Source organism: Tamandua tetradactyla, chromosome 5 (genome assembly GCF_023851605.1).
Source record: "Tamandua tetradactyla isolate mTamTet1 chromosome 5, mTamTet1.pri, whole genome shotgun sequence".
Classification (NCBI taxonomy): Eukaryota; Metazoa; Chordata; class Mammalia; order Pilosa; family Myrmecophagidae; genus Tamandua; species Tamandua tetradactyla.
In genome coordinates, this window is record NC_135331.1 from 183840268 (window position 1) to 183864385 (window position 24118).

At 39.9% G+C, this 24118-nt stretch overlaps 1 protein-coding gene across 8 annotated transcripts in view; it reads left to right on the plus strand.

Annotated features, from left to right (window-relative positions):
- The window catches only part of PKIB (cAMP-dependent protein kinase inhibitor beta), a 116199-nt gene that overhangs the window by 70024 nt on the left and 22057 nt on the right, over window positions 1-24118 (plus strand). For 4 of the 8 annotated variants that reach the window (XM_077162790.1, XM_077162792.1, XM_077162788.1 and 1 more), the window contains 2 exons: window positions 10571-10641; window positions 14303-14467. In XM_077162790.1, the coding sequence (XP_077018905.1) occupies window positions 14446-14467 (22 nt within the window). In that variant the 5' untranslated portion in view covers window positions 10571-10641; window positions 14303-14445. Of the gene's footprint in view, window positions 1-10570; window positions 10642-14302; window positions 14468-23752; window positions 23864-24118 lie in introns of those variants that run through there. The other 4 variants (XM_077162791.1, XM_077162794.1, XM_077162793.1 and 1 more) reach the window with 3 other exon arrangements.

Sequence of the window (24118 nt, forward strand, 5' to 3'; positions counted from 1 at the left end):
GAAACAGCTCCCGGAGTTACGACAGAGACCAAAAAGACAGCGTACCCCATTCTGGAACAGCTGAACGGGCAGGGAGAATCTGCTGCGGTGAGATACCCGAGGGGTGCACGTTTTCCCGGCCGGGGCGGCTGGCGACTGGGGTCCCCTCCACACACGTGGCTCCCCGGTCTGACTGGGAACGTTGGATAGCGGGGCCCTCCCATCACGCTTGGCGTTTCGGGCCAGCTGGGCAATTAGGACCGGCACTCTCCCAAGCCGCGGCGGCCAGCGACCCCCTCCTCCAGGCGCGGTTTCCTGGGCCGACTGCCGTGCAGACAGACGAGCGCCACGAGCGCCACCTACTGGGCAGGAAAAGAAAAACAGAGCCCAGAGATTTCACAGAAAAACCTTTCAACCAGCTGGGTCCCACACCCAGGGAAATCTGATCAAATGCCCAGACACCAGCAGAAAATAATGGATGACGCTCAGAAAATTGAAGATATGGCCCAGTCAAAGGAACAAACCAATAGTTCAAATGAGATACAGGAGCTGAGACAACTAATGCTGAATATACGAACAGAAATGGAAAAACTCTTCAAAAACCAAATCAATAAATTGAGGGAGGACATGAAGAAGACATGGGCTGAACAAAAAGAAGGAATAGAAAATCTGAAAAAACAAATCACAGAACTTATGGGAGTGAAGGACAAAGAAGAAAAAAATGGAAAAAACAATGGATACCTACAATGGTAGATCTAAAGAGACAGAAGCTACAATTAGTGAACTGGAGGATGGAACATCTGAATTCCAAAAAGAAACAGGAACTATAGGGAAAAGAATGGAAAAACTTGAGCAGGGGATCAGGGAACTGAATGACAATATGAAGCGCACAAATATACGTGTTGTGGGTGTCCCAGAAGGAGAAGAGAAGGGAAAAGGAGGAGAAAAACTAATGGAAGAAATTATCACTGAAAATTTCCCAACTCTTATGAAAGACCTAAATTTACAGATCCAAGAAGTGCAGCGCACCCCAAAGAGAATAGACCCAAATAGGCGTTCTCCAAGACACTTACTAGTTAGAATGTCAGAGGTCAAAGAGAAAGAGAGGATCTTGAAAGCAGCAAGAGAAAAACAATCTGTCACATACAAGGGAAACCCAATAAGACTATGTGTAGATTTCTCAGCAGAAACCATGGAAGCTAGAAGACAGTGGGATGATATATTTAAATTACTAAAAGAGAAAAACTGCCAACCAAGACTCCTATATCCAGCAAAATTGTCCTTCAAAAATGAAGGAGAAATTAAAACATTTATAGACAAAAAGTCACTGAGAGAATTTGTGACCAAGAGACCAGCTCTGCAAGAAATACTAAAGGGAGCACTAGAGTCAGATACGAAAAGACAGAAGAGAGAGGTATGGAGTAAAGTGTAGAAAGAAGGAAAATCAGATATGATATATATAATACAAAAGCCAAAATGGTAGAGGAAAATATTATCCAAACAGTAATAATACTAAAAGTTAATGGACTGAATTTCCCAATCAAAAGACATAGAATGGCAGAATGGATTACGACCCAGCAATACCACTGCTAGGTATCTACTCAAAGGACTTAAGGGCAAAGACACAGACGGACATTTGCACACCAGTGTTTATAGCAGCATTATCTACAATTGCAAAGAGATGGAAACAGCCAAAATGTTCATCAACAGACGAGTGGCTAAACAAACTGTGGCGTATACCTACGATGGAATATTATGCAGCTTTAAGACAGACTAAACTTATGAAGCATGTAGTAACATGGATGGACCTAGAGAACATTATGCTGAGTGAGTCTAGCCCAAAACTAAAGGACAAATACTGTAAGGTCCCACTGATGTGAACCGACATTCGAGAATCAGCTTGGAATATATCATTGGTAACAGAGACCAGCAGGAGTTAGAAACAGGGTAAGATAATGGGTAATTGGAGCTGAAGGGATACAGACTGTGCAACAGGACTAGATACAAAAACTCAAAAATGGACAGCACAATAATACCTAAGTGTAATGTAACTAGGTTGGAACACTGAATGAAGCTGCACCTGAAATATGGTTTTTTGTTTGTTTGTTTGTGTGTTTGTATCTTTTTTTGTTTTTTTTCTTTTTCCTTTTTATATATATATATTTCATTAGTATTATTATTTTAATTCTCTTCTCTATATTAACATTCTATATCTTTTTCTGCTGTTTTGCTAGTTCTTTTCCTAAATCGATGCAAATGTACTAAGAAATGATGATCATACATCTATGTGATGATACTAAGAATTACTGAGTGCATTTGTAGAATGGAATGATTTCTAAATGTTGTGTTAATTTCTTTTCTTTTTTTGATTAATAAAAAAAATTAAAAAAAAAAAATGTGAGATGTGATCCTGGTGCCTTGGTCCTGTGTTTTTTATGTGGGACATGGTGAGAGGGTAGGAAAAAGGGCCTTTCCTGAGTGATCCAAGTGGCTTTCAGGTTATATGTTCAGTTCCAGGTTGTATGTTAAGTACCAGAAATTCAAGAGCCCCAAGAATCACCCATGCCTGAAGGGATGCAGCAGAACAGGCTTCTTTTTCTTTTGTATGTTGAATGATGGGTTCCATGTAACACAATCCTTCCCCCCATCTTCCCTTATACCAAAAAGCTGTTTTGGTCTCCTCTTCTTCCTCCTTCTGCTCCTCCTCCTTCCTTCCTGCTATGCTGATGGTGTACAGCAACCTTTGTTCAAGTAGTCTGCAACCATTTAGAATGGAAAGGTCATTTTACAACAAACCTTCCTACCCTGATCCCCTTGGAGCAATAAAAAATAATGTCTAGTCTTCATGTAAAAAAAATAAGGGAGTCTAGGATCCCAAAAAATGAGTTCTTTAAGAGCTTAAAGAAGAATGATTATGGAACTCAAGTGTAACACTAGAATGAACAGCAAAAACTCTTTGCTCTCACAACTGGAAAGACCATGGATAATGCATTCGCAGTGTGGAGAGTAAAAGGAGATAGCCAGCAGACTTCAAAGGAAAGGAGGGGAACATCAGTTTCTCAGACAAAGTAAGGTGCTATGATTGACTTCGATAACAATGTGGTAGTACACCATCCTGGAATCTTCACTGCCTCCCTTGGCAGCTATAATGAACTTCTTGAAGGCTAAAGCTAGAGAGAAGCTAATCCTCAAGACAAATCTTCTATGGTGAGCTTTCATGAATCTGAAGTGGAGAGGGGGATGAAAAGCAGAAAAGTAGTCACTGCACAGAGCTGGTCAGAAAGCACTAGGGCTTGGTTAGGTCTTTTCTGGAATATGCCCACCTGGTTGGGTGGTCAAAACCAGCTGGGAAGAAGGAGTGCTAGAGGGCCTGGTGCGACTTGAATGTTCTGGAATGCTGGTGACTTTTCAGTTCTTAGAAATTGCATGCATCTCACAAGTCACCCAGTCTCCCACTTCTTGTATGTAATGGATGACTTTGATGTTGCAAACCTTATAATAGGATATTTAAACTTAAAGTGACTTGCAGTCAAATTTAGATCCTTTGAAAGTAACCTAATATAAGTTGGCTAGGAGATTTTTGTTTCAATTTGCCATTTCCATTGAAAACAGCAGCCTCCTAGAAGCAATTAGGACTGCAGCAAAACATTTCTGCTTCCATTTCCCTTTACTCCTCTCATTTCCTTCTTTAGTGACAAAAAAACAAAAAGAAGAGAATGGCCTGAGTACCTATTTTTTCTTTTCTCTCTTGGAATCCTGGAAATTTAAATTGACTCTAAAACATGATGAGAACTGGTTTGTTCAGAACCCTGAGTAATGCTTTTTCTATTTTAAGAAATGATTCCTTTTTCATGAGACCTTTAAACTAGTTTAAGACGTTCAGGCCACATCAGATCCCTTTTTAATTTGTCAGCTGGAATCAGGTTAATTCTATTATTCCCTATTTTCAATCATTATCCCTCTCCTATGTAAGATAATAATAATCTTTTTCTTTCTTTTGCTTTTATGGCTGTGAAGCCCTTGGCCTTTTCTCTCATCTCTTAGTCTAGGAGTCCATCGATTCTCACATTTTTAATTATATATGTATATATAAATATATAAAATATGTAAGTCACTGAAACTTTCCTTTTCGATTTTTTCCTCTTGCCGAATTTCCAGGCCCATATTTCTGATTACTTACTAGACATATCCCCTAGCTCTTTTGCCATCATCTTTACTCTACCAGCTCCCCCTTTAACCTGTTAATTTGCTAATTATTCTAGTTCCCTAAGCATAAAACCTTGAAATCATTTCAGCTTATCACTCTCCTTCATTCACTACAGACTATTACCAAATTCCATGGATTTTTCCATTCTGCAAAGATTTTTGTTTTTGAATCCCCATCTGTGTTAGTGAGGACATTGGTTTGGCAATTGTAACAGAGTCCAAAAATAGCAGTGGATTAAACCCAATCTAAGCCTGATTGGCTGGTGTACACCATTGGTGGGAGATACAGAAGTGCTACATGGCTTGACCATGTTAGGGACGGTGGTTTCTTCCCTCTTGTGGCTCTGCCATCCCCAGAGTGCTGTCCAGGAAGGCGGGGCTGTACTTTCCTCTTTCTGGTACAACCTGAAAACGGCACATTTCACTTCTGCTCATAGCTCGTGGGGTTTTTATGGTTTTTTTTTAGTGGTTTTATTTTCAACTGTTGGCTCTGTGGTTTTTGTTTTTTGTTTTCTCAAATATACAGTGCTGGCCAAATAAAATATGTATGTAGTTTTTGGCCGATGAGCTGCCAGCATGTGGCCTCTGTCATAGGTTTGCATAACACTTTACAGTTTAAATAGCATTCTATATCCATTATGTCCTTTCTCCCTTATAAAAGCCCTATATGGACTGGAGAAATAGATAGTATGAGGCACACATTTAGAGATTCGGAAACTGAGGCTCAGAAAAATGAAATAATTGCCCCGATTCACACAGCCGCTTAGGAGGAGACAAACAGTATCCACAGTATACTTCAGTTTTCCCTACTATTTTATTATTTATTTCACCTTGAATGCACCTGTTGGTTGCACATTTTCATGTGTCTGAGGCAAGAGCAGTGTAGCAAGGGAGCCTCCCTTTATTTCAGGAAGCAATAGACTAGTCAAGTGTCCAAAGCTCTGTGCTGTGGGCAGATTTTTGTTTAAAGGAGGAGACTGATTATAGTTATTCCCCCAAATAGTTTACTTCCTTTGATTGTTTTTTCTTTTGTTCTGAAAGTCAACCGTATCTACTTAATTAATTTATTAAAAATCTGCCTGCCTATCAAATATTCCATAAACCATAAAACAAAGAAAATTAATAATGAATACATGTATAGAGTTCTAAAAGCTAGCTGAAATAATTATTAAGAACATAGGAATGTCAATTAAGCTATAGCTCGTCCTTTAATAAAATTCAGTTGCATGGCCTTGCCTAGTGGCTTGGAAGGTATGGAAATGTGGTACTTCCTTCTAGACCCAGATAAAATGTCTGTTTCTGTAGAAGAAAGAGGGAGCAGAGATTTGGGGGCAGCCAGCAGTTTCTGCCACAACTTCCTTATTCCATTTTCAGTGTCTTCACCCCCTGGTGGGCCTTTATTGCCCATTGCCAAGATTATCTCAAGAATCTTTGAGCTGGAGTTAGTGTTTAGCTATAAATGCACCCTTGTTTCTTTCAAGCAATCTCTCCCCCCGCCCCCCGCCCCACATTAAGCCTCTGCTCAGAAGCCCACAGCAAAAGATCTCTGCTTCAAAACTCTTTATAACCTAGTCCGTTTCTACCTTCTTTCTATCTTTTCTTCAACTTTCATACATTTAATTTACTCATTCAGTGAATTTGCAGTGAGTATCTACTATGCATCAGGCAAGGGGTTATGGAGTCATTCATTTTCCTAAGCTAGTTCGTTTGAGTTCGATGGACAGAAAACATTCTCATGAGTGTACATGGCATGTCACTATGATGTATCTCTTTAACAGTTGTTTCCCCTGTTGTGAAGCATGAGAGGTTGGATGTATCCTCTTCAGAGCAGCCCTTACAGCTGGGCCCTGCAGTTGATGTGGTTCATTTGCATTTGGAGTCAAGAGGATGTTCTCTGACACCCTTCAACTCCCAGTTTATCTGAGAGTTGTGTCTGTTCACTGACATAAATTCAATGTTCAGGATTTATATGCATTTTTTAACTGTGATTTTCTTTTAAAAACAAGCAAAATAATTGAAAAGAATGCTTACTGAAGCAACTCAGCTAGACTTAGAAGCTCACTGAAATTATAAAATGAGTCTAAATCATTTCAGACTAAATCTCTTGTGTGTCTTGTAGTTCTCTAGTTTCTTACTTGCCCTAAAGCAATTTAACCAAATTGCCAGCCTAGACCCGGTGTAAAGGTCTATATGGCAGAACTCGACAGGATTTTGTCCTCCAAACTACATTTTCTCCTCTTTTTACAACCCTAGGTAGTTAAAGAGGCATAAATGTATATAACCCAGCTAATCTGAAATAATTTTTGTATTTATACTCTATTCTTTTGGAGAAGTCACTGTGCTGGGATTAAGGTGAGGCAAGTAAGGCTAAGCCATGCAAATGCAGTATTGAATGCTGTCCTTAAAATTTTGATATTTTATTCATTAAGAATGTTTTTGCATACTTTTGATATTTTTAAAGTAGTGCATTAAAATATTTATTTTGATTCCTAATGTGTTGCTTCCCTCCCTACCCAAATTTGCATCTCACCTTACTGCACAAGACCTTGTTACTTTATGCAAAGTATTTACTTTTAGAGATGACTGGCTATTTGACCATCTAACTTGGAAATTAGAAAGTATATATCTGGAAAAAAAAATAAGCATTCATTATTTTAACAAACCCCTAAGTCTATCAATTCATAGTCTAAATTTTTATCCTTACAACCAAGATCAGAGAGGGGTACCAAGGAAAGCCATTCCATGAAAATGGGGGAAGAGCATGGAAGGGGAGATGGACTAGTGCCCAGGATTAGTAACATTAGCTGCTTTATCACAATCTGTCTTGAAGCAGCTGTTGTGTTCCGTTTCCATCTCCATCTCCTGGTAGCTTCATCCCTAAAATGACATGAGTGATGACTGGTTTTCAGACTGCGCCCCTGGAGAGACAGGAGTGAGGTAAAGAGCCAGAATCCATAGAGCATTATGGCCACGAAGCCTGCCCCGGGCAGTTCTGCTTGTATACGTTTGATATCTTGGCCATCTGGTAAAGAGTTCTTGTTTTCTGGAAAAAAATATATTGCTCACCTAAAAAGTAGTTTGAAAACCATTGGACTAGATGGTTTCAATAATATCTGCTACATCAGAATTCTGAGTGTAGGTGTGCTTCTGATGTGATGGGTTTGAGCTGGTCCACCCATGCTTTCATCTGCTCCCCTGTGGCGGATGACACTCTGTGCCAAGACCGCTGCCTCATTTGCTTTGGTATCCCTTAGTGTGCTGTTTTGAAAAGATGTATGCACCCTAGGAAAGCCATGTTTTAATCCTAATCCCGTTTTGTAAAGGCAGCATTTCTTCTAATCCCTATTCAACACTGTATGTTTGAAACTTTAATTAGATCATCTCCCTGGAGATGTGACTCAATCAAAAGTGGGTGTTAACATTCCAAGTGGGTCTTGATTAGTTTATTAGAATCTTATAAAAGAGAAAACATTTTGGAGAAAGGGGAGATTCAGAGAGAGCAGAGAACGCTGCAGCACCACAAAGCAGCGAGTCCACCAGCCTGTGACTTTTGGAGATGAAGAAGGAAAACATCTCCTAGGGAGCTGGAGAGAAAGCCAGAAGATGAAACCATGTTTGCCATGTGCCCTTCTAGCCGAGAGAGAAACCCTGACCATGTTTGGCATGTGCCCTCTCACTTGAGAGAGAAGCCCTGAACTTCGTTGGCCTTCTTGAACCAAGGTATCTTTCCCTGGATGCCTTTGATTGGACATTTCTATAGACTCGCTTTAATTGAGACATTTTCTCAGCCTTAGAGCTGTAAACTAGCAACTTATTAAATTCCCCTGTTTAAAAACCATTCCATTTCTGGTATATTGCATTCCAGCAGCTAGCAAACTAGAACACTTAGCTACCATAAATATCACCAGTTCCAGGAGAGATAATGGAAAGAGAATTAGACTTTGTATAGGAGCAAGGTCTCACAAATTCTGTATCCTGTACTGAAGTTCAGGAAGAACATATAAGAACATTCAGCTGTATCTATTTTTATCTTATTTTTAATATATTTTAATCTATTTTATAGCAAATGAATTATGAATTATATGACTATATTAGTATAGTATACTCAATTTATAAAAATAACTATATGTATTTATATATATTATTTATATTAGGGGTGTGTACTCAAAAAACTTTCTGTTTTTTTTTTTAGTAGGGGCATGTCACTGTTCTTGAAACCTTTTCAGGAATTACCATATTTTCATTAGTAAACTGTTCAGTGATTAATAACTTAAAGGATGACTTGGCTTATTCTCTTAAACTTTAGCACATTTGTGTTTAGCATATTCCCTGCAAATCTGTACTTCTATTTATGTGAAGAATTAAAAATATCTGTGGAATACTGCTTTCAAAGTCCAGTATATTTGGATGCAACATAAGCTGCAAAGAAGTGGGGAGGGAAAAAATAACTATTTCACTCTTCTATTTCTTTTTTTGGTTCAATTGTAATGAGTAGAGCTAGGTAGAAATTCATCAAATTAAAACGAATTTAGTTATGGAATGGGTATAAAAATTATAGGAATTTTTAAAATGTGCATTTTAAAGAGGAATGGACATTATTTCATTTTGTTTAGTTTTAGCCTTTAAACTGGATACCTGTTTGCAGTGTGCCAGGCCTTTACCAAGAGCTGTAAGCTAATGGATGAAAAATTAGGATAACAAAAGTATGTTTTCTTAATCTTAATTTCAAGGGCCACATTATTTGAACTACATTACAGCCACTTTGAGGATTATAAAATTTTAGTGTATTACTACTTCTTCATTTGTTTTTCTCTTCCTCTTCCCAGTTCCTGTTTGCACATATAGGACTCATTTGGAGGGAAACAGTCCCAGATACAGAGTGAGGGAGAACAGCACATCCACGTGGGAAGCAGGGGATAAGATTGAGGTTAAAAGACGCCCAGTTTTTAATTTCTTCCCAAGTGACAAAGTGTGCATCCAGGAAGTTCTGATTCTGAAAAGTGCCTCATCTACCTGGACATTCCGCGGATATCTATTGCATCTTTCTTACCATGTGTGAAACACGGTGCTGGAGCCAAGATGAATGAGTCACAGTCAGTGCCCTCCAAAGGCCTGAAAAAATTGTGTGTTGGTGTAAGGGAAGGCAGACACTAATCTGAAATTTATAACACGTGATAAGGGCAATGATAGAAATAGGCTGGGGTGTTTTAGAGCACAGAGGAGGAACCCACCTAGCCCAAGGGGCCAGAGAAGGCTTCCAGGAAAGGGGTACCTGAGTTGGCTCAGAAAAGATGAATGGATGTTAGCCAGGAGACAGGGAGGGAGTTGTAGCAAAAAGCTCAGCTGTGGAGTAATACAAGCAAGGCATAGGGGTACTGTTGGCTGGGCCTGACTGGCAGGCTGCAGGGTTGGTACAGGTTGGGTGTGGGTAAGATGAAGGAGAGGCAAACTGTGGCTGGCCCTGGAGGACACATGTCCCATATGGCGGACCTTGGACTTGATCCTTTAGGTAATGGAAAGGCTGTGAAAGATTAGTCATAGAATGCTCATGGCCATATTAACTTTGAGATAATTCCATCTGACATCTGTGTCAAGAATGGGCTTGCAGGAAGCAAGAATGGGCACACAGTAGTTGCGACAGTCCAGGAAGAGTATGTGACAGGCTGAAATAGGGCAGTGGGACAGTGAAGGGAGGAGTTTGCTTGGTGTCTTGTTCTGTGAGTGGCTACTCATATTATTTTTCACCTTTCTTTTGTCAGGTGCTGTGTTAAGTCTTGAGATACAGGTACATCCTCAAGGTGCTTACTTGTGAAGGGGAATTATATGTCATAGTTTATTTTTATTTCTAGGAGAGAAATGGATGGATTCCTTCCACACTGTCCTCACGTGGATGCTTGAGACTATTGGTACAATGCCTCAAGACACTTAGGAAAGATGCAAATGGTTCTTGAATCATATTCCAAAAATGTAACGTGTATCTCCAACTTCCTACAGGTGTAGTCATGCTGAGTATTTTCTTGCAGTCATTTCTCTGCACCTACAAATGTTGACTGTAATAGTTGGTCTTTTTTAGGGGATGATTTTTTCAGCCTGGCATTGCTCTCTGCTAGCACTGATGTGGTAATCATCCAGTGGATTTTGTAGTTGGCCATTCCTAGGTATTAACCCCTGTTGTTTAAAATGAAGCCCTTCTGACTTTGAATAGAGAATTTTCTTGTGGTGCTGGAGGCTCTCTTTTCCCAAGAAAATCAGGTTAACTCATGTTTTTTACCAGTTTTAAGTCAAACACAAACACACACACACTGCCAAGATTATTAAAATTTCATTACCTAAAAGATTGTCAACTTTTTCAGTTCTTCATAGTTGTTTTTGTTTTTATTTGCAGGAAAGAAGGTTTATCAGCACTTCTTCCTATACCTGCCTTAAGAATAATAGCAGATCTTAATCAGGAGATACGTAAGTATCCTTTTCTTTATTGAAGAATTTAGGCACCAATTTTGTAAGAGAAATGGATTCTTTCTGTAAAATATTTGACAGAGTATAGCTACCCTATTTGAGTTGTCATGCAAAATGGGTATGAGAGCAAAATATATTCCCAAATTTGCCATCCCTCACAAAACTAAACAGACAAAGCAAAACCTCAACCAGAAATCTTTCACCAACTCTAGTGACTGTTTAATTTTTTTTTTTTTTGCTGTTTCTCCTTCTCGATGTCATTGTCATTCCTTTTTCCCTTTTGTGAACAGATCTGTGTGTCCACATATTTTTAACACCAATGAAAAAGAAGAGAAAAAGAGTAGTGTGTAAACACGGGAGAGGGGGAATTTTGCACTATTTGTAAATGATATGGCTCTGACCAAGTTAAGTATTTTCCAAGAACACTTTTAGTGAATTTTTAACAATCTAAACTAGGTCTCCTAATAGCCGGGGTCCATTCAGTTTCATCATACTTATGAAATGCCTGTTCCTGTGCTATACCCAACTCTCTCAGATCCCAGGACTAGGGAATCTGGGAGGCCCTTTTTGTTTCACTTTTCCAAGAGTTCAAGACAAGCTTTTACTCAATTGGATACCCTTGCACAAGCATTAGAGGAACCGAGATGACCTTGCCCTAAAAATACATTTGTAATGATTGCATTTTATGTTTTATTCCTTGAAAGAATAAATGAGGGAAAAAAAGGAGTTGAATGAAATCTTTTTTAGCACTAAAGCAAATCTGGGGCAGGTTGAGTTTAAGAGCACGGAGTGGAGGGCACGTGGTGGATAGGCCAACCAGTAAGGCAGAGTCAGGGAACTAAGAGCTAGGGCAGGTTTGACCTTTCAGTAGCTCTGAGACCTTGGCCAGCAGACTCCTTGTCTTTTCAGTTGTAAATATTTGTGTTTGAAAGCTGTTGACTAGTAATGATGACTACCATAGATCACTTATGGATTCCAGGAAATCCCTGAGACATTGTTGCCCAGTAGTTATAGGCACTTATATTGGCCAATCTAAGATTATTATAATGACATTAGCATTTGTGTTATAGCTGGTAAAGCCAACCAACAGGATCTGAGGTCTATTTCTAACTTCCTTCATCAGATAAGAACTCAGAAATTGTTTAATTAAAAGGTGTAGCAAACTCTTATTTGCGTATTCTGTAGCAGTATAGGCTGTTTCCTAGCTGCATAGCCTTTGTTTTCAATTCCAGTGCATCCATTTATTAGTCTAATGATTTGGGGCAAGTTACCCAAACACTCTCATGCTTCAATTTGTCTGTAGAATGAGGATAACAGTGCTTGTATCACAGTTGTCGTGGGGATTAAGTGAAACAATTTAATATAAATAATGAAATAAGCGTATGCTACAGTCACAATGTGGCACTCTATTACATTGTTTAGTAGACATTGAGGATTTTATCTATACAAATTTTTCACTTGTCAACATATTTAAGCTATTTTATGGTCGAAGCTGATATATAAGAATTACTGAGAGAATTGTTAAAATACAGATTTAGGGCCTCACTTCCAGGTATTGTAATAACCAGATATTAGATAATGCCCATGGAAGTGGTCCACAGGCTTCCCTTTGAGAAACACTAACTTGTCCTTTAAAAATGATCCCCAAACTAGTAGATTATCAAAGTCACTAGGAAGCTTTGTAAAAATATATGCACATATTGCTAAGACTCCATCTATTTGGCAGATGTGGAGCAAGACTTTGAAAACTTGTCTTTTTCAAAAGTTGCCTCACAAATTTTGGTACTTACAAATCATCGTTTTACAGCCTCACCATATCTCTAACATTTTATTAATAAAGCTTCCAACCAGGTTTACCGTATGTGGATAAGAAGGTAGGCATGGGTGCATGGCTTTAGCTAGCCTAGATCAAGTCCCAAGAACGTTGCTGGGTACGGGGCTGGAAAGTGGATCCAGCATGCTCCTAGCCTCAGAACAGTTCACAGTATCAGAGGGAACAAGGCCAAGTGTGGAAAACGGTGCGGGGGCATCGCCTCCTAGGAGAGTCAGGGAAGGATTTGGAGAGGAGGTGGTCTGTGTGAGGAGCAAGCATCAGAACCCACAGTATTGATGTGTAACATTTGAACCCTCATGAGGAGGAGGTTTCTAGGGCTTAATGAAGAGAGTTAATGCATTTAAGATGAATAAGGCGGGTGTCAGCAGTGGAAGAAAGGAACCCTGGAGCAGGTGGCAGGAGACCTGGGTCTTCCCTCCAACCCTCCCCACACCCACATGTGTGACCTTGGACAATACAGTCAGACTTCTATGTTTACTTGACTTGTTCAGTTCTTTCAAAGAAGGAAATATGTGTTAGAGGCTGTCTGTAGACTAGGCATCCCGTCATCTGGAGAATAAGGACTTCCCCAGACAAAGTAGTATCTGAGCCAAGGCTGACATTTTGAGTAACTGTTGACCAGGCAAAGAGAAACCTTTTCAGACCGACTGCTTTCACTTAGCGATATGTATTTAAAGTTCCTCCATGTCTTTTTGTGACTTGATAGCTCATTTGTTTTAATCGTTGAATAATATCCTACTGCATGGATGTATCCCAGTGTGTTTATCCATTCACCTAATGGATTAATTCACCATTAATGTGCTTCTTGGTTGCTTCCAGATGTTGGCAATTATAAAATTGCTATAAATGTGGGTGTGTAGGCTTCTGTGCAAATGTAAGTTTTCAACTCATTTAAGTAAATACCTAGGAGTGTGATTGCTGGGTCATATGGTAAGCCTATGTTTAACTTTGTAAGAAACTGCCACACTAGTGTGTTTCCATGAGAGCTCCTATAGTTTTGATTATTTTATAATGCATTTCTCACCCATTAGATTCCATGAAAACAGATATGTAATTCTTTTGCCTGACACATAATTTGCATCCAGAATATATTTTCCAAGTGAATTAATAAATTCATAAATTAATTCAAGTGATTCTAGTTTACTAATTTACAATTTGTATATTTCTTTGGTAAACTGCTGTTTAGAATAGACAAAATAAAATTTTCTTTTGCTCCTGAAAAATAAACTGAGCTTCAGTCATATAGGATATTGTGTTTTAATAACCCCCACTCATTTAAGATTGTCCCTGGGTTTTATAATGTAGTTATTTTTCCCTTTCTGAAATCAGTTTTCTCTCTCTCAATAAATGAAACTGATTCAAACAACATAGAGGTAATTACTGCATTGACATTTTTCAGATTAAACCAATTAGACTAAAGCAATTAAAATTTTGAAATGGCAAGCATAAAAGAACAATATGCCACCATTCAGTGTACCAATGAATGATGGAAATGGGTCATAATGTGTTTTTAAATGTCACATCTTTATTGCATTTGCTATTTAAATGAAGATTTTCCATTCCAGCCCCACTGAAAATAGTTTAGAATTTTCAGAAGTGATTTTATTTTTCCCCTCAAGACTAATTCTCCACCCTGTGACTATGTGTAGTCCATCAAATAAAGCTTGTGTACAACCCTAGGGGAAGTTGCCACTTAAGTATCAGCTCTTGGCCCTCAAGTGGTGACAGCTCTTGCTCACAAAATCGGCCTCCAAGACTTTGGGCTGAAAACTTAAATGGACTGTGGATGGAAGCTAACAATGAGGAAATCTGCATTCTGTTCTCCAGATGTGTTGCTGAAGCCTCCTAGAATTGTCCACTGAACACTGAGAACCATAATTATCATTTGTTCTTCAATCTCTAAGATCCAACTGAGGGATTAGAAGAATTCTGAAAGAAAACTGTTTAGCTAGAATAGTCTTCAGTTCTAAATGAAGAAGAGGGAAATTGAAGGTGAGTAGAGAAAGGCTCTGCTTTAGCCACTAAGGCTGTGGTTGTGGCAGGAGACACAGGGCCATGTTCTATGGTACAGCTCAGGTTTGTCAGTGTATCCTAGGATTCCATAGAATTATCACAGGGGTCCATAAAACCATGTCACTGTGTGTAAGTAAATATCATCGCATATCCACATATGCTACCACTTTCAAAAGTATATAGAATGTTGTTATTAAAAAAGTAAGAAAAATTATTGTAAACTATTTGCCAGTGTACATTTCTGCCCACCGTGTATTTTCTCAGCGGACAGTATCTACAGTCTGTAGCCAGATGTTTGTCTGACTTGAGGGGTCATCCTGCCGCTGGAACTCAATAAGCATGGGTTTAACCCCCATTGGCAGGCTGTGCAGTCAACATATTGCACCTCCCACACTTCATTCTGGTGAGAATTCTCAGATTCTGTGAATGCAACCAGCGCTTGAGGGCTCCGTGCGGCTGCTGCTTCTGGTCTGCTGCTCCTATCTCTCTTTCCACCGCTTCCTGCTCTCCTAACAGTTGCTTGATGCTGCTGCATCTCTCTGGCTTACTTCCTAATTCTCTGGTCTAATTTTAGGACTATCCACAGGGTCCTCCCTTTAATGTCCAAAGCAGAAGCATCACCCAGATGGTGTAGTGCATAGTAAATGATGCTGAAGCTGGAGAATAACCTAAGAGAATTACAGTGCAGAAACAGGAAACCATATGGATAGTCAGTGGAATTGTTACTGTAGTCCATTGGCTGTGCCCTGCACAGTTTCCCTGCTGGCTGGCTCTCATCTTGTTGTCCAGCCTTCCACCTTGTTCCATGGCCTGTATCTTCTACAGGCAAGTTTGCTAAAATCATGTCCCCCTGGAATCTAGAACTAGAATTCCATTCCTTGCATGTAAATAAATCAGTGCATGTTATGATTGTTATGTTCTTGGAAGTTATGCAATTCAGACCCCAGTGAATGAAATTTTAGAATAGGAACAATACATAACTTTTATTGTTCTGAACTTCATCATTCCAAGGTGGGATTCTCATTTAACCCTCTCTCATGCCCAACCATTTACTCTCAAGCAAGAGGGTTTTATCAAGGAAAGGGGGCAGATGAGTTTTTCTTAAGTCTTAGAAAAACACAGACTGTCTTCTAAGCAAGACTCAGGGTCAAAATTCATGGACATGTCCCTCCCTAATTTACTTTATAATCATGCATCTTTCCCTAAGCACATGGAAGGCCAGGCCCTCTTAGAGGAATAGAAGCTCTCCCTCCCTCTTCCATGCACATACCAGCAGTGCTGGCCTTTTCTCTGCAACTACTGTTGTATGAATATCCACACATATCATCTGATTTGTATTTATTTATTTATTTTTGCATGGACAGGCACAGGGAAATGAACCTGGGCCTCTGGCATGGCAGGCGAGAACTCTGCCTGCTGAGCCACCGTGTCCCGCCCATAATTTGACTTTTATAACTGGCCCTTGAAAATAAGTTAGAAACCAGCATTCTGTTGGGATAAGTACTAGCCCAGCTGTCCAGAGACTTGATATCTAGTCTTGATTCTGAAATTGCCAATCACACCAACAAATCTGGACTCTGTTGCCTCATCTTTGAAATTGTGACCTCTTTTTTTGTTTTTGTTTTTGAATTAACTGATGACTGAAGTTCTTCTGGGTTTAAATTCTCAGATATCCACAAATTACTCATGGATTGTTGATTTTGTTTTGTTTCACTTTTTGGATTTTTTAATCAGCATTTATTCGTTTGACTTTACAGCAAACAATTCCATGAAATTATAAAATAGGAAAAAGATAGTGGACTTGAGTATGCTTTGGTTTCTTGTGCAAAGTGTTACATTTCAAACATTTAAATTAGCCTGTTGAAACTTAGAAAATCCAAGTACTGTATTTTTTTAATTCAGAAAATATATTGAGCTCATTAATCTTCGCACAGCTGCTGAACTCCACAAGTCATTAAAAATGTGTTATGAAAAGTGAGTCACTTGCCCCCAGTCATAGATGATGATAGGATTAGGAGCTGGATCTTAAGTTTCCATTGGTATATTTAATTTATTAATACAGAAATAGAGTTACCCCCAAGGTAAATTAAAGGGGGAGATTGTGCCGAAAGTGCAAGTAATACAAAAGAGCTGCAATTTAAAAGACTAAACATTATCTCTACTTAGAGCTGTGGTTACTACTTTGTACATGAAAAATAGAGATAAGAATGATCCAACTTATGTTTTCAAGACGAATCTGGAATCAAGTTATAGAAAGGATTAAAACAAAGAAAAGAATCTTAGGCTCAAAGGAGTTTATATCGTGTATAAGCACAGTGGCCTCATGCCCAAACTGCTCGGCCTGAGTTGAACAAATACCTATGAAAAGTGAAATATTCAATTAAAGTATCCTGCTGTGACTGGGTTAGCTTATCTTAGATAAAGAAACAGGCCGTTTTGGCCTACGCAGAGCCTTCCTGTTGAGAACTTACTGGGAAACAGGTTTTGAATTTTAATTCTTGGCAGTTAACAGAACTGTCACATCAAAAGACCATGCAAGTTAAGTGGAGGTAGAAACCTCTGCTGAGCTTTCTCCCCGTGATTGACAAGTGGATTTGCTAGGGAAAGCCGCGCGTGCAAGGAGGGCAAGAGACCTGTGAGCATTTGCATTGGGGCTTCTGAAAATGCCAGAACACTCTTCTCTGCAACCTGTGATGTATGATTCCTGTCGGGGTGCAGCGGGCATCCAGGTTTCCTGAAACCTCAGTGCTCTCGGCGGGGCAACTCGCTGGGCATTTACTTTGCGACTGAAAGCCCCAGGAACCATCGCCTCCTGACACCCGCGCACTCTTCTCCCCATGGACAGGAGCAGGCCCAGGTGTGCTGATTAAGGATTTCCTTTAGCATACTTTTGAGTGCAAGTAAGATATATTGTGAGTAAAATTTATCTATCCAGTTCTGAAAATTTCAAGTTTTGGAGTTATGGCACATGGATACGCCTAGTCTATTTCAGTCTCAAAGTGAAATAAATTATCTCTTAATTGCTGAGCCGTGGATTGGACTATGCTTTAATCATTACTTTCCACCTTAGTTCCTGGCTATTTTTCATGATTGGTTAGGAAGTTTGGATGGCTTGTTGTAAACAGGGTGGTGGTTGAGGTGAGAAGAGTGAAAGAGATGACAGCTTACAGCTACTTAATTGCGAAAAACAAAGCTATGATAATGTATGTTCTCTGTAAATGCAGAGACTTAAAATGTAGAGTGTAGGGTACCCAGAGATTGACAGCAGCTTAAGAAGGGGGAAGCGTTACCTAATATCTGCAGAATTGTCAACAAGGTTGAACTTAAATGTTTGGAAATGGATAGAGGTGGTGGTAACTTGTTATTGGGATTATAAGTGTTAGTGATGTATTATAGGTGAATTTGATTGAAAGAGGCTGTTTAAACTCATGTATGTAAATAAGTTCTTACATGAACTACTCTGAATGTAAAAAAAAAAGTAACAGGGGTAAATGGGAAAAAGCATAGCTATTGCATGCTATAGATTATAGTTAACAGTAATATTTTAATATTATTTCAATTCTTTAATATTCTTTCAATTTTTTAATATTTCAACAATAACAGATTTACTACACAACACTGTGGATCAACAATAGTGGGGGTGTGTCAGGGATATGGGAGGATTTGAGTTTTATTTTTTATTCTTATTTCTGTCCTGGGGTAATGAAAATGTTCTAAAATTGATCATGGGAACATATGCACAACTATATGATGATACTGTGAGCCAGTGATTGTAAACTTTGGATGGTTTGTGTGATGTGTGACTGTATCTCAATAAAATAGAAAAATCTATGTTCTCCTACTGACAATGCAAGAAGAAAGTTGGGAGATACTTTAGTTACTGAGAGAACATTACCATGACAGGACTAGGGAAAGACATTTATTATATGGAGTTATTAATTGTATTGAAAGTTTTGTGGCGACAGCATTATGTCTCAGGCTGATCTGCTGTGCTGCCATGTCCCCCCCACCCCCCCACCCCTGCCCTTACCACGTGGATGTCATCACACAGTGGAACAACTGGAGCTGGTAATAAAGCTGTTGAACCACTTCTATGACAGTCACACATGACCAGAGGCCACCTGCGTGTGGAAGTGAGAGGGGGCTTTAAAATGTTCCTTGCTGGCCCCTGCCCAGGCTGAGGGCACCGCACAACCAGGCCCGCAGCTGGGAGCCCCCTGGGCTGACCATGAGACACAGGTATCTGGAGAATCAGCTGCCTGGTCTTCTGGTCAACCCCTTAAAGGCTGAGAGAGATAGAAGCACCCCTTGGACTTAGCAGAGTCACCTGTAAGCACTGTTGCCACCATGCCTAAGAGAAAGGCAAAAGGAGATGCTAAAGGTGACAAAGTAAAGGGAAAGGATGAGCCGCAGAAGAGGTCAGCACAGCTGTATTCTAACCCTGCTCCTCCACAGCGAGAGCCCAGGCCTAAAAAGGCCCCAGCAAAGAAGGGAGGGAAGCTGCCCAGAGGGAGAAAGCGGAAAGCAGATGCTGGCAAAGATGGGAACAACCCTGGGGGAGAGCAGCGATGCCTCCACGGCCCGGGCACAGGAAGTGGAAGGCGCTGAGGATGCCCAGTGAAGTGTGCATTTTGGATACCTTCTAGTGACTCCACTGTTTGAAATACTGTGTGTTTTTTAGTCAAGTTTTATAAAAATTTTTAGAAATTTGGTTTATCTTTTTGTTATGTTGTTAGCATAATGCTTCAGTGTTGTTGGTAAAAAGGTTAAATACCGTTAATGTAATGTATCTCGGAAGACAGACTGAAATGGGCGAAAACAGGATTTTCTGTCTTGGGTTTTGAAGATTGTTCTTGACTCTCGGGAGGAATTCTCTGACACTGTGGCATGGAAGCCTTATCATGGGGGAAGCAGAACTTCGTGTGCTCTTCTTCTTCCCTGATGCGATCAGTGTAGACTTGAGACGAGTGTGTTGAGGTGGCCCTGGCACACCTGAAAGCAGCTATGTTACATGACAGCACTCAGGCGGTACAGACCCTGGTGATGACATCAAGATTGTGTCATTCAAAAGAACCAAGATTCCTGTTTTTAGCTTGTGGTTTGCCCCATTGACGTTCCTGCTTTTCAGTTCATTTCCTCCATATCAGAGTTGGCCTAGGAATAGTTCTTAAACTACACGCGTCATGTGAAATGTCCACGCAAGTTGAAAAGTTCTCCTGTGGAAAGCAGCAAAAGAAGACTCTGTTACATTTTACAGTGACTTTTGAAAGGGGAGTTTGAAAATTGTAACATTTCATTGGTTGTTGTTTACACCCTGCTGGAAGAAACATGACTGCTTTTGAAAAGTACCTTTCGAAAGCCAGATGCAAGTTGGCTTGGAGAGGGAGGCTGGAACAATTTCCTGCTGGATGTCATTGAGATCATCTCCAGTACTGCCTTGTAAATGGTTTATAGTTTTGCTTTTCACATTTGCCCTTAGTCTGCCCTCAACTGAATTTTGTGAAAGGTGTGAGGCAGAAATCCTGATTAATACTCTTTCCATATGGAAAGTAGTTTGTCTCAGGACCATTTACTGGAAAGTTCGTCCTTTCCCTGCTGATCTGTAAGGCTGGCTCTTTCCTAACCCAGGTTTCTGTGTGAGGTGGGTCTGATGTGGGACCCTGTTCTGATACACCGATCAATTCTACTAACCTTTTAGTATTAAATGCTTCTGATTACTACAGTGTTAGGACAAGGTCCTTATATCTCAGAGGACAAACCCAACCTCCACCCCCAACTCACACTAAAGTTTTCTTTCTCGGGAGTATGTTGACTCTCCTTATTCATGTGCTCTTTCATGACACTTCTAGAATTAGATTGACAAGCTCTACCTGAAACAAAGCTCTACCTGAAAACTCTATTGAAATTTTGATTGGATTTATAGATTGATTTTTGGGAGGCCAAGTCATCTTTGTAATACTGAGTCTCACAATCTGTGATCATGGTATAGCTTTCCATTTATTTAGGCCTTTTAAATGTCTTTCGATACAGTTTTAGAATTTTCTAAAAAAATAAAACGTGTTGTACAGTGATCACGTGATGCCTCCCTTACCTCACTGCCTTCCAAGTCTATCTCAGCACTTATTCGTTTCTGTTGTTTTTAAGTAGCTCCTCTCTACCCACCCCTGTTTGTGAAGATATTTGAGAATTGTCCATCATTGCAGTAGTCTTCAGATTATTACAAACCCATTGAATTTTTTCTTATTCTCTTCAATGATTTTAATTATGTTGAATTTGGGAGAATTTCTCTATACTGTAATTCTTCAGCATCCTTAATCAAATGTGAGAGGGTACGGATGAGAAGTCTGTTGTGAGATGAACAGAGCAGAGTGGCAGTGTGACTTGAGAGGCCCTTCTTGGTTCAGGCATGCTGCTGGCCTGGGGTTCAGGGTGTCCTCGGGTGCAGTGTGGCCTGGGGTGCAGAGTGACCTGGGTTGCAGTGTGGCCTGGGGTGCAGGGTGGCCTGGGATGCAGTATGTCCTGAGTGCAGTGTCGCCTGTGGTGCAGTGTGGCCTGGGGTGCAGGGTAGCCTGGGGTGCAGTGTGGCCAGGAAGTGCTTCCATCGAGCCCTGCAGTGGAAGCGTCCAGTCCACACTGATGGGATGTGCGTGTGGGGTGGACTGCACTGAATCAGAGGGTCATAATGGTCATTCAGAAAGTGCTCCTTGGACACCTCCTGTCCGCTGCCCACATTAAGAATTTTATGTGTTCTTGCCTCCCACCTAGAACATTCACTGAACAACATATTAAAGGGATTTATCAGTGAACTTCAGGGTTGGTGTTCAGAGGGTGTCTTAGTTTCCCAGGACTGCTATAACAAAGTACTACAAACCAAGTGGCTTAAAACCACAGAACTTCATTGTCACGCACGTCTGGGGACTAGAAGTCTGAAATCAAGGTGTCAGCATGCCGTGCTCCCTCTGTAGGGATGATGATACATGTAGAACAGAATGAGCATATATTCACAATGTTTGTGTTTCTTGTTTTTTTAAAATTAATAAAAAATTTTTTAAAAATTTTAAAAAAGAAAACAACTTGTAGGGGACTGTCCAGTCTCGCCTCTTCTACCTTCTGGTTTTTGTCAACAATTCTTGGCACTCTTTGGCTTATAGATGCCTCAGTCCAACTCTGCCTTCCATCTCCCCATGGCCTTCTCCCCTGTTTCTGTTTGTCTCTGTGCCCACATTGCCTTTCCTTCGAAGGCCAATCCAGTTTGACCTCATTTTAACCAGTCACTTCTTCAAAGACTCTGTTTCAAAATAAGGTCACATTCGTGGGACCAAGGTTAGGACATATCTTTTGGGGGGACACAGTTCACCCCATAACAGAGGGAAAGATCAAAGAGCCCAGGGCATGACTGATCAAGCCAGGTTGCAGCATATGTCCTGACAGGGCAGACAAAACTAATCTTGTGATTTAATTTTGTGTTTTACTACAAGGATATTTTTAATAAGGTTTGAAAGTGGCTGTGTCTATATATCATTAGGGGGTCTCTCTGCATTACTATACGTTAATAAATCAAGCAGCAAATAGTCCATTCATTTGGGTGATACATGAGACAACATAATTTGTGGGGCTTTTTTTTTCAGTTCATTATTGGAGTAAGATGGAGAACAATCTCATTGAACTTTACCCCAAAGTTATTTCCAAGGTTACTCGGTTATTCCAAAATTTGTATGACCACAAAAATCACCCAGGGGGCTTGTGAAACATATGGTGTCAGACATGCTGAATTGGAAGCTCTGAGATGCACTGGGAATCTGTATTGTTAACAGACTTCCTTACCTTTTGATCAGGCAAATGTGGGAAACACTGTCCTAGTTTATCTGGAATAAGATTACTGTTAGGAAAAAAAAATAAATAAAGTTACTGTTAGGTAAATTCACTACCTATTCTTGCCCCCTTCTCACCCCCATACTCTCTCTCCCCCAGTAAAGATTTTTTTTTTTAATCTCAGGAAGGAGCTAATTCACATCAAATCTGCTCTATCAGCCTCCAGGCTGGCACAGGTGAGATAAAGATTTCCCAATAGGCCTCATTTTTCATCCTCTCCATTCCACAATTTAATGAGATGTTAAAGTGAAAAATCTGGCTCTTCTCTGTGGCATGGTGCATAAAAAAGAAGAGGAATTAATTTACACTGCCTGGTGTCAGGATGTAATATGATTATGTTGGCAAGGCTATAAAAAGAAAATACCCAAAGCTTATAAAAAAATTCGAAGCAGGTCATTGTCACAGCAGATGGATGAAGACTGCCTGATCATTTAGCAGTTACTGACTAGAGGGATATTCAGGCCGAGATGTGTGCAGAGCTGGGACAGCTTGATGAAGGTCACCAGATCTTAATTATAGCTTTCCAGGGGAAAGTCACAATTTTAAAGTAAAATGCATATTTATTGTTCTTACTCTACAGAAGTAAATACAGCGCAGTCAACTGTCACTTACCAAAAGGGAATCTGAGAGTGGGTTTCCTTTGCTGCTTTCTTTGGGGACTCCTTTCCTTTGTTATCAGATAAATGTCTTTCCATTAAATGCAAACTGATTTTCATACTTTAACAAAAAACCTAAAAGTATGAATTGCAAGAGCAAAAAAAAAAAAAGTCTAAAATTAAGCAAAAGGATCTTGGAATCATTGACCCAAAGTTCATATTGGTCTTTTAATATGTTTAAAGCATTCTGCTAATTGTTGTGCCATGGAAGCTAAATCGGAAGCTACAACCAATACACATAAAAATAATAGAGATTAATTAAATTATAGATAAGATTATATCATCAGCAACAGGAGTTTGCTTCCATTTTATTCTGTCAAAGAATTTTAAGGCATATTAATGTGTGGGTACTCACAAATATATAGTATATGCTGTATATGTATATTATATATACAGAAGTATAAAGAGCACAAAAAAGTTATTTATATTCAAAATTCTGCATATTGTTTTCCTCACATGACTCTCTGCCATGTTTGCTAGCCTGAATGTTGTGCCTTGTGTTGTGGGCACTCATGGCAGGGTAAAAGGTGGTCACTTTTTGATGTGATTGGCATCTACTAGATGTAGCTTTTCTTTACCTCTAAAGGTGACCTACACAGTTTCACTGCTTGGTTTGGGAGTGATAATCTTTACTTCCTACTGGCTCTGGCAGGGGTGAGAAGTAGTCCTAAATCATTACCATGGCAACAGGGGAAGGGTTTAACCCCACCCATGGAATATGACCTCATCTATAGGATTCCAATGTTTGGTTTTCAAACACAAGTCATTCTTTTGGCTAGTGATGGACTAGAGGCAAATTCCTTTGTATGTGCCCACTCCACAGGGCAGAGAGCCCCTGAGGCCTGAGGTACTTTGGACCCAGATGGCCAGTTGGTAGGGGAAGCTTGGGGGAACTGAGTGGATGGTGTCTGAGGGACCTGTTGGGTATCGAGTATACTGTGTAAGAATGAATTTTAAAGAGTTATTGTTTGTGCCATTGTTTTAGATAGACTGCTCAAGCAAATGCCATGATATGAGTTGGGTTAACAATTATTTGCTCATGGTTTGAGGCTGGGAGAAAGTGCAATCAAGCTGTCATTAAACTGTGGCTTTCTTCCTGAAG